At 37.6% G+C, this 15,455-nt stretch overlaps 4 protein-coding genes across 6 annotated transcripts; 1 reads left to right on the top strand and 3 right to left on the bottom strand.

Moving 5' to 3' along the window:
- Positions 1 to 138: 138 nt before the first annotated feature.
- On the bottom strand, positions 139 to 2,939 carry LOC127355929 (lipopolysaccharide-induced tumor necrosis factor-alpha factor-like). 3 transcript variants are annotated; one of them, XM_051387257.1, is made up of 6 exons: positions 2,733 to 2,939; positions 1,693 to 1,842; positions 1,472 to 1,597; positions 1,307 to 1,393; positions 744 to 891; positions 139 to 603 (listed from the first exon to the last, which is right to left on the bottom strand). In XM_051387257.1, exons 2-6 carry the CDS (start codon positions 1,832 to 1,834, stop codon positions 495 to 497), a joined length of 612 nt encoding a protein of 203 aa, XP_051243217.1. In that variant the 5' UTR covers positions 1,835 to 1,842; positions 2,733 to 2,939; the 3' UTR covers positions 139 to 494. The 3 variants fall into 3 exon arrangements, with proteins under 3 accessions (XP_051243217.1, XP_051243215.1, XP_051243216.1); XM_051387255.1 differs by having other exon boundaries at positions 2,875 to 2,939; XM_051387256.1 differs by having other exon boundaries at positions 1,307 to 1,390; positions 2,875 to 2,939.
- Positions 2,940 to 3,067: 128 nt separating this feature from the next.
- snrnp25 (small nuclear ribonucleoprotein 25) lies at positions 3,068 to 4,735 on the bottom strand. The gene is made up of 5 exons (XM_051387259.1): positions 4,514 to 4,735; positions 3,956 to 4,046; positions 3,662 to 3,767; positions 3,492 to 3,566; positions 3,068 to 3,385 (listed from the first exon to the last, which is right to left on the bottom strand). Exons 1-5 carry the CDS (start codon positions 4,733 to 4,735, stop codon positions 3,328 to 3,330), a joined length of 552 nt encoding a protein of 183 aa, XP_051243219.1. The 3' UTR covers positions 3,068 to 3,327.
- Positions 4,643 to 7,045, top strand: polr3k (polymerase (RNA) III (DNA directed) polypeptide K). The gene is made up of 4 exons (XM_051387260.1): positions 4,643 to 4,761; positions 5,054 to 5,324; positions 5,405 to 5,492; positions 6,646 to 7,045. The coding sequence occupies exons 2-4, from the start codon at positions 5,214 to 5,216 to the stop codon at positions 6,771 to 6,773; spliced, it is 327 nt and encodes a 108-aa protein (XP_051243220.1). The 5' UTR covers positions 4,643 to 4,761; positions 5,054 to 5,213; the 3' UTR covers positions 6,774 to 7,045.
- Positions 7,046 to 13,735, bottom strand: cdip1 (cell death-inducing p53 target 1). Its single transcript, XM_051387258.1, has 6 exons — positions 13,659 to 13,735; positions 12,733 to 12,787; positions 11,189 to 11,338; positions 10,565 to 10,702; positions 9,774 to 10,050; positions 7,046 to 8,948 (listed from the first exon to the last, which is right to left on the bottom strand). Exons 3-6 carry the CDS (start codon positions 11,262 to 11,264, stop codon positions 8,837 to 8,839), a joined length of 603 nt encoding a protein of 200 aa, XP_051243218.1. The 5' UTR covers positions 11,265 to 11,338; positions 12,733 to 12,787; positions 13,659 to 13,735; the 3' UTR covers positions 7,046 to 8,836.
- Between the last annotated feature and the right edge of the window lie 1,720 nt (positions 13,736 to 15,455).

The following is a 15,455-nucleotide window of genomic DNA, read 5'->3' as shown; positions in this document are numbered from 1 at the left end:
CTCCTACACACTTCCCAACCCATTCTCATTCCCAGGTTGTCATATACAGACGCCAACGGTGTTCAGTTACTTGCAGTCTGCAAATTCACTGCTAGATGCCACTAAATCCTACACACTTTTAAAAGGTAACTGAATGTGTTCTGTAACCTAACTTTTTTTATTCAGTGAAAGATCAATTTGAATATACAGATACAGATATTTATAATATAATAAACATTTAAGAATAAGAGAATTAGTCAACACCACATGTTCCTTCTGACACGTGTGCCATTAAAACCAAAGTGATAGCATCTGAATATTTGATTAATAAACATTATTCCTCAACCACTGATATTCAGTGTCTCCTGTACAATGGAGAGTAAGCTTGGCTAGTAGTAAATGCGAACAGATAAATTCTGCAAAGGAGCCATGCTGCTGAAATACTACTTCACCATTTGGTCAATGTGTGATGCTCTTTTAGTCTGAGCTTCAAGTTCTCACCAGCTGCTTTTCTCTCAGAGCTTTTTAATAGTTTGGATTGAAGATCGACACTTAGGACATCTGTGTGTGGTAGATTTGAACCTATCAAGGCAGAAGGGAAGAAGACAACAACCAGCCACGCAGCTGAAAAAGAAGGAACAGTAACACAATATAATGTCAACAAACCTGGAAACCATTGTCTGCACAAATAAAAACAGGTCCAACAAAGTCTGATTATATTTTCATGCAGATATATCACCAGGGTGAAGGGAATGTTTTCATACCCAATCAAAGCTGTCATAAAACAAATCAGCCAGGTCAAGCTGTTGACAGAGGTATAGGTCTCTGTCATGACGTACTCCCGACACTCTGGGCACTGCGTCCTGCATGGGCAATGTGGAAGTTCTTCCAAGTCCAGAATCACTGTAGGGGCTGTTAAGAAAAGTAAGAATCCATTATTAGTTTTCCCATCAAAAATTAATTTCTCATTTATTATTTCTCTAAACCTTTCAAAAGGAAAATTCTGAGTGAGTACACTTTAGTAGGTATTAAAAATCTTCACTTAGTGTGAGTAACATAAATTGTACAGTTTTGTAGGTTTTGGGTGTGTAGGCACTAAGGTCCAGTAAATATGAAATGGCATATGACCTGAACTATAGTAAATGAATGATGAACTGGATCAATGCAGAAAATGATTACACTGATGGAGCTAAAAAAATGTTGATAAAGGACAGAAGTATGTTGTAAAGCCTGTTCTGTGTGACTTTGTGAGGAGCTTATTTTTGACTTTATAGGGTGCAGGTCTTGCTATGTTGAACAAATGAGCATTTATGCATCACTGACTCACCAGGGATAGTAGGTGGCGCCTCAACATAGAAAATATTTGATCCAGGAGGTGGAGGTTCAATCTTCTGAATAGAGTCAAAACTGACTTCTAACAAAGTAGAAAAAATTTGTTTTTAAAACCAAACTATGATGAAGTACTGATTTTCTGCAATAAATCTGGACTCACCTTTATTATTTTCTTTGGTACTGAGGATGTTATCATAGATTTTTTGGAGTTCATCCTTCCTTTCTGTCAATTGTTTCAGTTTCTCATCAATGCTGGCAATCTCCTGCTGACTTGAGGCTGCCGCCTCTGGTAAAAAAAAATAACAAACTCACATATATGAGAGATGCACTAAGGATGGCTATTATTTTTATTTAGTTTTCATGCTCTCTTTCATGTGTCACCTGTTTGTCCAAATTCAGCACGATTCCTCAACTCCTGAAATATGCACTGGATTTTTTTCCTTTCCAGAAGTTGCTGTCTCTTAAGTGAAAGATGTTTCAACTCTGTAGATAGCTTCTTTAGCTCACTGTGTGAAGAAGTCATGGTGGATGCTGAAAAGACATGGGGAATTGTTGGATTTTTTTTAGCCTAGGTTTGCTATTTTGTTTACTGTATTTTTATGCTTGTTTGTTGTGCATAATGTTTCATACGGTAAATTAAAGCAGTACTGTATATGTATTATGGAAGCAGTGAAATTTCAGAAGAAAATTTGATTTAAGTTTTGTAGTGAGAATAGTAAAGGTTACTACCAAAGATATATAATTGCTATAATTTGAAACTTTAAAACAATGTTTTGACTGTTATTTTCAGCTAACGTTTACAGAAATATTCCAAAAATATGTATTGGATCATCAAATGTAGCATTGTACGCAATTATCTTTCCTCACCTCTTAAGATATCATTATCAGACTTTTTAGGCTTCTTTAGCATAATCTATTTGATATAAAAATGAACGTAATATTGTACAGTGGAGTTATATGATATATAACTCTCCAAATCCTTCAATCCATAACAGGCAAATCTATTTACAACTATCATTTGCATGTTTCTCTCCCATCTGATATATGACCCAGCAGTACTTTTCAGGATACAAAAAAAGGCAGTATTTAATAAAAACTGTCTTTTTAACAAAAAAGACTGTTTTTGATGTCTGCCTTTCATTTATGGCAGAACTTTGATAAAATAGTGAATGAATTTTTTTTTGTTGTGTGTCTCCAACAAACTGTCAAACTTGGCATTTTAAGTTGGTTGATAATAAAAGAAGCAACAGATTGTGTACTAAATAATGAGCCAATCACTTCTTGAACAATAAAATAATATATATATAAAAAATAGTCAGTTGAAAAAAATACATAAAACAAATTCTTGTTTGAACAAGCAAAAGTACCAAAAAACAATGATTAGACCTGAAGATAAAATGTTGGAATAATACAACACTTACATGACACAAATCTCAGGTCCAGTGCTCATAACAGTAACTGCATAGTACTCACTGCATGAATCAAACATCTCAACTATTAACTTCATAAAGTACAATTCAATCTGTATTAAAGATAATATTATAAAGATATTGTATGTTTTACCTAATTTCCCCAGCTGCTCCCAGAGTATCATGCACAGGTGACATTTCATACTAAGTTAACAAGGGCATATAGTGTTCACTTCTACCAGGAAATATTCAAATCATCCAGTATACAACCGCCTTCTCTGGAAAGTTTTACATAATGCTCAGCTGAGGTACCAGCTCAGGTGAAACACAACTACACAGGAAGAAAATATTGTAATATATTTTAATATTTTTGAACTTTAAAAAATACAAAATGGGCTTAACGTCTTGTCTCCAGAAATCTTATTTACATTCAATTTGTAAAGTGAGATTCTGGATAAATATTTAGAATGTGTACACAAATCAAGACTGCAACAAAAACAAATGCTTAAAATAAAACAAGTCACATACTTGTGTGTGAAAGTCATTTCAAGTCACACGAAAGGAAATGGTGTTTTTTCATGATGTGACAAATGTTGGTTGTGACATTTCACTTTTTCCGGAGTCTCTTCATGAATGTCACTTCATCTCTGTTCCTGATCCTGTAGCTAAAGATATAAAGATTTTTAAAAATCCAGAGAGCAAAGAAATAGTCAAACAGTGCTGATGAAAGCAGCGTTGTAAGTGAAGGAGGGGATTATTTCATACACTTACTCTTTAAGCCTCATCTTGTCATCTTCAAGCTTTTCCCCTTGAAAGACTAAATGATAAGTTCTCCAAACATATCTCCTGTAAAAGAAACAAAGGAAACAGTGGGAATGTAACAAATATGTCTTTTTATTATTATTTAAATATTATTTAATTGTGTTTGAGAGTGTGTTTACCAGCTGACATGTTTCACTCCCCCTTCACGTTGTTGTTTCAGCTCCATGAATCTGCAAATGGCCTTCTTCAGGTCAAGCACAGTGGCATTTTGCACCACCACAATGGCTTAAGAGGAGGAATGTTTTTTCAAAGAATAATTAATACAAAAATAAAGAAAATGTTATAATTATAAATAAATTAACAATACAAGTTGTGTCTTTATGTTCACAAATTAAAGAAAATACACAGAATTATGTGTTCAGAAAATACATACTATTTTGCTTCAAAATAAACAAAAAAATGTAAACCCTTACGCATTATTTCACCATCTGCCTTTAAAACCTTCACCGTCATCGCCTGACCATACTCCAAAGCAATCTGAGAATTCACCTCCTCCAGCGTCACCTGAATTTAAAGATGATCAGGTTTAAGGATATTTTACTGGACTTCTTCTTCTCTATCAGTACAGGTTCTCACAAACGCATAAAACACATGTTCAGTCACTTTATTTATCAGAAATACAAGCAGAGTTGAGATAGATAGACAGATAGATAGATAGATAGATAGATAGATAGATAGATAGATAGATGTTCCTTTTACTTTGTGGTTTGTTTTTGCTCTGACATTCACTGTGAAGAGTGGGAACTTAAATTAGTGTGTGAGCTTAAAATTGCAACTCCAGTGAAGTTTAAATATATCTCAAGAAAATATTAAGAATGGATCCAATGCACATCATCACAACCAGGAGTGTGAATACAAGTGTGATTCATATTTCTCTATTTTAACACCTTTTTTTCTACTAATAAACTAACTTATGTTTGGCTTTTTCATCACAGGACACTGCATATAGAGGGCATCAAGGACAAACCAACCTGGATAGGCAGATCACAGAGTAAAGGGTCCTGCACCAGCCGAGCAAGTCCCTCCTCGAAAATATCCAGGATCTCTGAGTGAGGAAGAGCGTCTTCATCTTCCTCCTCTGCGTCTGGAGCTGCCATCTCTGTCAGGTTCTCATTGTCGGGCTCTTCATCCTTTATAGACTGTCCTCCTCCTCCTCCTCCTCCCACAGTGTCCTGACTCTGCTCCTCCATCATCAGACACTGAAGTCATTCAACAATGGGTAAATGTTCAAACTACTAACAAGTTAAAGAACAGTAAAAAAAAAAAAAAGACTACTTTAGCTCTTTTGTTTCGCGGCAATAAGCCATGAAGTAAACAAACTGTGTACTGTAAAAGTTATATACCGGAAGGCAACCGTAGCTCAGTACAAATGGTTCCTCTTTGTGGACGTAAATTCAGACACCACTTTAGTCTTTTCTTTGACAACCAAATACTGTTGTTATCCAATCATACTCATGGGTGATACTATTTTGGCGTTAAATTAACTTACAAACCACTTTCTCTCTTTATAGTTTGTTCCCCACCGAACGATAAAAAGTGTGGCACCTGGTTTCATCAGCTCGTCTTCCGCTGCTCCGCATGCGCCGAACAGTTTCCACCAGGGAAACTATTTTCTGTGTAAAATAAATAGTGTACTTCATATTGAATTTGTAATTTTAGTTTGTCACGAACATGCTTCTTTTTTGTCCAACCTGCGGAAATGTTTTAATTGTCGAGGAGGGACAGAAGTGCATGAGATTCGCCTGCAACACTTGTCCGTATGTACACAACATCACAAGAAAGGTGAGTTATGTTTTTGTCATGCTTAAGTATCACATCGACATCAGCACTGTTTGACTATTTCTTTCCCTCTCCGTCTACAGGTAAATAACAGGAAGTATCCCAAGCTGAAAGAGGTGGATGATGTTCTTGGTGGCGCTGCAGCTTGGGAAAACGTGGACTCAACTCCTGGTATGTGACATTAAAACAACCCATGTTACAGTATGTAGGCTTGACACATTTAAAGTGGTGTCTGTCATCTCAGAAATCCAGTATTGTCTCGGTTATAGAAGTCAATGTCTGGGCTTTATATTATTATTGCACTGGTGTCCACTCATGCCTTAACTGCTATGGAAAATAATACCCCCTTTCATGTTTTGTACTAGAATATTATTATAAAATGTAACCTCAGATCTCTACACTGTTTTATTAACACCAGAATAATAAGCAATTTATGTTTATAAATGACAAAAAAAGAAATAGGACATGCAAAAGTGTGTATCTTTTTTGAGATACATGAGTAAATCCTTTAGATCATTATTTGGTTGTGCAGATAGGATATTATAATATGTCACATGTTGCAGAATTATCTGTCATGCTGTTATCATAGTAAAAATGTTGTCAATATCACATATAATCTGTGATTCTCTCAGACATTTTTACATTCAGATTTTTATTTAGCAAATGCTGTATTTTTTTTTAAGTAAGTCACATTACAAACTAATTTCATAATCCTACACCCTAAAACCTGCTAAAATCTATTATCATGAAATAGTTTTTAATTAAACTGAAGGTAGATTAAATATTAATTGTTGTCTTAAAGCCTAAAATGTGAAATTCTGATCAAATATTTCTCAGTATCTCAAATCCTGATGCCAAACTGATTCTGCATGCCCCGTTTTAGGTTATCACAACTTTTTATATGCCTACATACGTGCTGTTTTTAGACTGGACACACACAATAACACATAAGATGATTTTGTAGCACATCAAGAAACTCATGGTCTTTATTTTTTCACAGAACCACATTCAGCCTTAGCACCATATCAGTATTGCACTGTTGAACTTTCCGGTAAAATCAAGTCAAATTCCTCCAGTGCCTGTTTCACTTGGTAAAACTGTTTTGATTTTGAAGGAAATCTTTATTAGAATAAATAAAGGCTGCACATACACACACAGATCTGTATGTTTTTCTTGGAGAAGATTGTTGTGTGAATTTCAATCTTAATCAGGTGAGCTTTCACAGCTGTATTGCTGCGTACATGTTTTCTGTTTTACGCAGTATAAAACCAAATATGGGAACTCCAGGACTTATTGTGGTTCCAACACTTATTTCTGTTCACAGAAACCTGTCCCAAGTGTGGCCACCTACGGGCGTATTTCATGCAGATTCAGACGAGATCAGCTGATGAACCGATGACGACTTTCTACAAATGCTGCAATGCCCAGTGTGGACACAGATGGAGAGACTGAAACCTTTGCACTTTGAACATTTTCATGTATTTAATGCTGATGTGGCATGATCCCTCATTCCTTCTTGAGACATATTTATTGCCAAAAGGCTCTGGTAGTCATGGACACACTCCTGATGATTTCCAGTGTGCACAGTTGCTACTGTGTGTAAGCCTCACTGAAGAAACTTTAATTTCCGTTTTTGTCCTTGCAGAGGATATTTACATAGAGTGTGCACTTTTTAAGGCATAGTTCATTTTCCAAATAACATTAAAATGAGTTTCAATAAAAAATCATGTTCTGATTTTTATTGATAAAATAGTACCTGTATACAACAGTCAAACAAATTTTGACTTACATAGTTTTACATATCACAGACACTTACAGGAGCAATGCAGACCAGCATTATTCACAACAATGGCATACAGTACTTCGTATTAAAAGTTCAATGCAATCCTTCAATTCAATTTACGTTCTTGCACAGCTTAGCTAGCCTCGCGGGAAAAGAAATCAAATGCACATAGAGTCCAGGAACTAGCGAGTGAGAATTATTCATTTTTGATGTGTGGCTCATGCAGACAGACTCTGCATTTGGTGAGTGAAGGTGAAAGGCAGTTCGGGCATGCTGTGGTGGAACTATGGCTGCTTCATTGTTAGTAGTAATCTCAATGGAATCACAATGTCACTTTGAAAGATGACTGATACAATCATTTATTTGAAGCTTATTCCTAGCAGAGAGTTCACTATTTAGTAATAGTCAAAAGATATCTTTATTATCTAACATGCATCTGAGCAATGCAGGTACTCTTTAAGGGCTGGTGCCATATTAGGAGGGTTACAGTGTCATGTGATGATGGTGCCACCACTGTCATTTGTTTGCCAACATACGTTTCTATTTTGAACTAGCTACCTGTTTACTGTGGCGCCAGCAATCAATCAGCCAACAGTATCGGTGGGAAGATAAACTAGTGTAGAGCAGTGCATCAGACTGACACGCTGGCCAGAGAGAGGACAACTGAGATGTCATGCAGTGTGTGTCCATAAGTAACCATAAAAGACTGCAACCTCTACTTTGAGTCTACTATAGTCTGAATAAGTACATGTATGGTGGCATTCACTTAGCTAAAAACAAGTCCCAGTAAAAGCCAAAATTATACACTGCTACTTTTGACTCATGAACTGACACGTTTTTTTCCTTCAAGCCAAACTCTCCAAAAGACAGCTGAGGTTGGTAGTTTTAAATGCATCAGAGGGGGACATGTGAAATTCCAACTTAAAGTGCAAATCTTGGCTTTATTATCAAAATTAAGTACATCAGAGGGCATTCATGTGTTTAAGAGCTCAACCACCTCAACATGTTGTGCCTTCTGACTAAAGCCCAGAAGAAAATATAGCAAGTAACATCAATCTTGGGCATTCCCAAACAAGCAAATAGTTTTTACCAAGCTGAAAATAGTGCGTTAGTTTGCTCACATTCAAAAAGGGATAATGATAAAAGGGAAAACTAGGTCTGTTAGAACAAAATTATCAGACATGGACAAAAATGTTCACAGTTCTCAATATTGACTTGCTAAAACAGTGGATAAAATACTTGAAATAAATAAGAAAATAAACAAGAAACCTAATCCAGCAAGTTTGACTTCAATAGACTTGCTTCTCAGCAAGATTCACAGATGATCTTTAAATAAAAAAAGTGACCATTTTCACAGCTTCCTCTAACTGAGTCTGTCTTTTACCAGTAATGTGTGTAAAATCACAAACCTTTTCTTCAGCTTTCCGTATAGGATTAGATGCACCTTTGTACCTGCTGCCTATCCATCTCTGTGGATGTTTTGGTGCCCTACATCTTCTGTAGTTCAGTGAGATTTGTACATTTCAAATGCTTGTTTATACATGAAAGAATTAAGCTGAAAGATATATACAGTAAATATTCTGTGAACTAATGAGAAAACTGCACTTACAATTTAAGAGGGCTACACAACACTTTGCAAAAATGGGGGGGGTAAAGCCTGTCACTACCAGCAGGAGGAGCTGTGAGTTTATGTGTGCGCATGTACATGTCTGTAGAATACAGCTGTCGGTGGTTAGCATATACGCTTGTATGTGTAAATGTAGCCCTTACAGTAAGGGCAGGTGTGTGTCACATCCTTGAGGTCATCAATCAGGCAGGGAATCAAGCAACAGCCGAGATCACACCTAAAAGTGAGAAACAGACAGACAAAAATATTACTCTGTAAATTCAAACACCTGCACAGGGTTATACACAGTGCCCAGAAAAGAGTGTGGGAAGAGCAATAAGTTGCATTTTATTAGTCAGTGTATACCTTGTTTTAGGACAATCAACCACTGCTTGTTTACCCTGATTTGAAAGAAGTGAAACCAACTAACTACAGCCATCTTACTGGAACAGAGTTCACAGACAGCCCTATATGCAAAATATGCAAGCGCAGACCAGATAAACGTGTTCATTGAATCAAGAATATATTGGTAAAACTCCAGATGTCTCCATATTCAGCGCATATTATTTGTGTGAGTAATTGCTTTGCATATAAATGGCATTGCTGAGAAAAGGCGTGTGAACAGACAGTTAAAGGTCTGACAGAGTTTTGTATACACATATTTAAAAAAATATATATAAATATAAAAAAGGATCATTATTGAGTGTAATTGCAAACTTGAAGTTCTGAATGCAGGTAGGACTCAATAACAATTAAGTTTTATCTTTAATTATATATGGAAAGACAAAATATAAACAATTTATGGAAAATATACAATATGAGACCCTGACAGGCTTGTACATGCAGACCCCCCCTTGAAAACATCAATTTTCCCCTTGATTAAAGGGCTCCTTTAACAGACTGCTGTCACTTTTAGGCGTTACTCTCTTTAGTCGTATGTGTGTGATACATATTTATATAGCAACAGGTGTGAAACAGACAAAACCCATGACAAACTGTTAGGTGACCTTAATCTGCTATCAGACCCATTTTCTGCCCGACTTCTAACCTGTGATCTACTTACCCTACAAAGAAGCAGAAGAGGCAAAAGAGTGTGTTCATGAGTCCGACATCGTGGGAAATGCGAGTGATGATTGCCTGCTGACAGTGCGGACAGACAGTCTGCACCGGTGAGGTCTGGAACATTTCCCCCTGCAGTACGGTTACAGTGGTGGCTGCTCCTGGAGGAGCCAGGACAGTCGCTGTGTGACCTCCCATGTGGACAAAGTGATTGGGACCAGGACCCATCTGTCCTGCCATCGGGTGAGGAAAGTGACCGGGAGGAGGTGGGTAGTGGCCACCTGTACAGAGGAAAATTACACTTAATATATTGCATGTATATATGTTTAGCCATAGATTAACAACTATTTATCATGATATTTGGAATAACCAATTTAAAGTCTTGCACAACCTTAAAGCTCCAATGAGTGATGTTAACAATGAATCCAAAGACTGACCGAGCCCACTGAGAATTAACATCCATCACGGCAGCTCTATGTAGCTTTTAGTCATTTTACACTTTTTGTTTTGGTTTGCCGGCTCCTTCTAATAGAAACTGAAGCTGAGCCCAAGTAAACAACTGAACCCAGGCTGGACTGACATAGAAGGTGAATAAATATAGGAATTAGATCACATCAAGTGGCCAAAAACCTGACACCCAATAAAAGCTAATATAGCTCTCTATCTGAAAGTAAGAAATTGCTTCATAACACATTTCCTTTATAACTTAATACGCCAATCACATGCTGTGGCAGTGTGTCTGTATGCTTTTGATGCTGTTGTGTTTGTTTAATGTATGCAGATGGTCTGCAGCACCTGGTGGTAGAGGCATTGGCATGGGCATGGGCCCTTCTCCAGGGACATGTGGGGGAAGGAAGCCTGGCTGTGGGGCCTCATAGGGTGGAGGACCGTAGTCTGGAGGCAAGGGCTGTCCCTGTATGGGAGCAGTCCTTACTGTTTCACACATAAAAAAGGGAAGAAAAATGGCGTTGAAGACAGGTGTACACAGGTTTCAGTCAGGGTCAACAAATACAAAGAATACATACTGCAAAATTTAATATTAATATAATATCACCATGGAGACTATAATAACATTAGTCTCCATGGTGAATGTTTACTCAAGCCACAGTGATTAGAAGTTGGTGTACAGAGGCTTACTATGGAGTTTTAAGATGACACTTTGATAGTCATGAATCAAGACAGTCAAGTTGCAATAAAGTGTGTCTAAATAACAACAGTGTGTTGTTCAACGTGTCGTTAAGAAATATCAGACTCAGAGTAAAACCTTTACTTGCAACACTGAATGACTCAATTGCTATCACACAGTTGTGCAAAGAAAAACAGCCTTCACTTGTTTAAATATGAATAAGTAGGAATTAAGTGACTACAACCACTGTGCTGTTAACATTCACCACAATCCTGCATGTTTAATGTCATTACCAGGTTGTCCATTCTTCTCCTCAATGAGAGGGGCACTGGGACCTCCAGGGTACGGAGGAGGAGGGTCACTGGACATACTGGCCAGATGTCTGTATAGGGAAAGGGGTTGGACACGGAGCTCCCTTCACAACTCTCCTGTCAACTTTTATTCTGTGAGGGGGGAAAAAAATGACAGTTTGAGTCCCATGGCTCATTACTCTCTGACACAGACTTCTCCCAAGTCATAAAATGTCCCAGTAACACTCAGAGAGGCTAATTAAGTACGTTTTGTACCTGCTGATGTCAAACATGTACTGTACGTTTCAGAACTGATTAAAATATAGTGGAGTTTTAAGCACCTCATGTTCTTCCGTTGCGCCGGTTGCTCTGCCTGTTATTGAGTAATCAAATAGCAATGTACAGCTTTTCAACTATGCTTTTGTAAAATGCTTTCCAACCAGTAGACCCCACAGAAGGATTGTTTTGATCTAATAACTCAACAGAATTAGAATTAAGGTCAAAACACTTGTACTAGGTCAAGTTAACCCACTATTACCTTTATGCATACTGGGTAATTTAACCCAGTGATTTTAAGTGCGTTGTGAAATTGTAGGTAAATATTATCATGATGCACCCATAGTCTGTTTATGTGAAGGGCTGATTAATTATTTGATGTAAAAATATATATATATATATATATATATATATATCATCATACTATATTCATTGTATTTAGTCATGACAGAAGATATTGTGAGTAAAATCAGAGAGTAATGAGTGAGTACCCTGATGATCATCGGCACTGTAAGGTAGGCATTAACAAAATCGTCTTCAAGATAAAAATCGACCTCCCTTACCGTCGACACAAATAAAACAACAACACAAGTAAAAGCTCCCCAGTCCTGTCTCAGAGCTGAAGTTTCAGCAGAAAGCCTGATGATTTTCTCCCTGGCTAAATGATGCACGCTGTAGCTGAACGCAGTGCTCAACAAATATCTCAGAGAAACAACACTGGAATTTGTTTCCAGGGAAATCTGAACACAGCAACAACAAAAAAAAGAGCGCTGTGTGTTTGCATCCTCTTCTCATTTCTCAGTTTGTACATTCTCCTTGCGCCTTAGTTCCTTCTACCTGAGATCTGAGCAGAGGAGGCAAGGAGGAGGCAAGGAGGAGGCAGGAGGAGGCAGGAGGAGAGAAGAGTTGAGGCAACAGGAATTTAACAACATGAGACGTCCTTGCTTTGGAGCACGAGGATGCACCTCATAGCTCCTCTCTCTCCTCCAGAGGCATTTTATGCATTGAGACATCCTTGAACATCCCATCAATTTCTGGTTCACAGGCAGGAGGACGTAGGAGAAAGGAGACGAGGTGGCACAAAATAGAGAAATAAGAAGAACCCTATTGTCTTGTCGCTCAGAAATGAGTTTGTGAAAGCAAGTATTTCTCACAGGAAACAGATTGTGTAAAATGTGAGAGAAACATGCATGGTGTTACATTTGTGTACTGTACTTTATACTACAGTCAATATATTCACAAAGAACTGGTTAACAAGACAAAACATTTACCTGCGACTGGGGAAAGAAAGCTTCCACCTGAGGAATCTGCCAAATGTGCCACAACCTGCAATATGACAAAAATGTTCAAGTGATTTTAATACATTATGATGGGAACAATTAAAATGACTATAAATAAGGGTGAATACAGATTTAAAGGATTCTTGTCTAGTCAGTAATTGTCAAGAATAATAATGTGACTCTAGTAGCTGAGGTACGGCCCACTTTCTCCTGAGCTCATTTAAATAAATCTCATCTGAGTGGCACTAAAAAGGAAAGGATTAACTTGAAAACAAAAGTGAATCACCATTGCTACATGAAGTCTCGATGCCTGTATTAAAACTACCAACCCTCATCAGATGAATGCTAACGCTTCCCAGCTAACCAACCAGCTAGGTAGCGGATGTTGTTTTTTTTTTTAATCAGATAATCCAGCTCAACGCTACTTGCACAACTAACCATGAATAACCTGGTTACGTAATGGAGGCTAGCGGCCAGCACTGACGTTAACTTACACTGGGGGCGCTTATTTAGTACAATATCTCACATTATTATCAACATTAATTGACACGGTGGCTAACGGAGCTAACGCCAAACAGCGTTAACGTTACTACGCTTAGCTGACTGGCAGCTGGTATTCTAAATATTGTAAAATAAGCTGATAAACGACAGACTGCGAGGGTTTCTTTGTGCTCAGCTGGTTAGGTAACTTGGAAGACAAGGATGCGTGTGTTCAGCTAAAGCAAAGTGTGTTTTGCTAGCTGTCGTTAGCTGAGCTAGCGTCGCCATTCTGTGCCCAGAAAAACAACAAGAGTGAAAGATAACGCTTCAGACTCAACAAGGAGCTGATCAAACCCCCCATAGCTGTGTGGATTAGTGTTTGTGGTCGCAACTGTAAGTGACCGATGCAGCTGTCAGGGTGCTGGAAGATAAATTACCTGGTTTTGTGAGAGACGCAGTCTGCCCGCGGTGTGTCTGAAGTTGTTTGACGTTGAGCAGCTTGACCCTCCTGATGAGAGACAACATCCGCTCAGACGGATTTACACCCGATTTCATTTTATATTTCAACACAGCTACGGAACACATACAGGATGACAGGTGGAAAATGTTTATCACTGCATAATATACCCTTATAAAGTCAGATAATAATAATAATAGTAATAAAATAAAAAAAACACACAACCAAAAATACAAAGATATTCATTTATTTTGAAACTACCTACCGGAAGCTTTAGTGTGATAGCGTGTCTGCCTTGACGCTAGCTTCAACATCGCTTACAAATAGCCAATTATTACAGTTATTACCAAATACTGACACTACTGTTTATTGCATCAATATAATAAACTCTGTAACAATCACACTGATGATGTGTTTGTAAAAAATTGACATTAATAAAGATCATTTCGATGGATATCAACACTGTCTGTTACCCTGTTGCATTTCCTCCCTATGAACGCCCATTATTACAAATACACTCAAATCATCTCCTCCTACCGCAAAGGAAGACACAATTAACACTTCAGACAGTAATAATGAATTGTACATATTGATATAAAACAATCATTTCACAGTAATAGAGCTGTGGAGTTTTGTGGAGAAATCTACCTTTTACTAGAAGATACTATGTGGACATGACTGCCCTCCGGTGGCCACAGTGAGGAACTGCAACATTACATTAAACTCATCGCTAACATGAAGTGTTAATACAATTATTATTAACATACATTAGTATTAGTGTTGTTATTATTAAATAACAACACTATTTATTAATAACACTTTCATGAAGAGACCAGTTTACCCTTCACCACAAGAGGAGATTATTATATAAACAACAGTAGCTGTCTGATTCTCATGTGGAATCATTGTGTTTGCTGCCATCTAGCGGCCACGATGAGGAACTGCATTATTACATTGGTCAAAGTTGCGTCAATGCAGCTATAAAACGAGAGGAGCACTTCCGGTACGTACTTTCAAATTAATGTGCCCAAGCTAAAACGAAAAGAGACAGAAATGACTATGAAATGATCAATTTCGTTGTTCCCTTGTGGTGATAGTTAGAATCTAAAGCTCCACATTCCTATGTATACTGGTATTTATTACTCTTTGATGTGTCGTGCGTGTGGAGGAAAACAGTTGCACATTGGGTTTGTGTTGGGTTATTTGCCGTATATATATTTCTTCAGGACTTCTCCTTGGCATAACATGTAATAATCATACACGGGCAGTAAAACCTCAAGTTATAATCATTACCTGAGCACGCATTCACTGGAAGCCATCGAAGTTTCCAGCATTTCAGCACAGTTCAACTCAGTAGCAGGACGAGGGATCACTGCCCTCCTGTGGTCACACTGAGGAACTGCACTACAGTAAATCCTGCAGTAAAATGTTATTGATCAAAATCACACTAATTAATAAGGGTGACCAGAAGTCGCACTTTATGTGAAACATTTTTATCCCTTGAAAGCTGAATTCAGATAAAATATATTTATTAAATACTTCACATGCTAAATGTCTAAACTGTTACCCGAATAGTCTTTTGTGTGCTGCTGAATCACACAGAGGGCAAAGCTTAGAGATGTTAGGAGCTAAGGGGAAATGTTTATATTTTAAGTTAGGTAGATATTATATAAAATTTTTAGATTACCTCTCAGCTTTGGTAACGTGTCCCACATTGTCCCACACAAACATAGTGTTTGTCCCACATTTGGTTTGCTGGGATCTGGTCATCCTACCA

This window comes from Dicentrarchus labrax, unplaced genomic scaffold (genome assembly GCF_905237075.1).
Source record: "Dicentrarchus labrax unplaced genomic scaffold, dlabrax2021, whole genome shotgun sequence".
Classification (NCBI taxonomy): domain Eukaryota; kingdom Metazoa; phylum Chordata; class Actinopteri; family Moronidae; genus Dicentrarchus; species Dicentrarchus labrax.
Note: the sequence above shows the minus strand (reverse complement) of the source record. Positions and strands in the feature narration are given on the sequence as shown.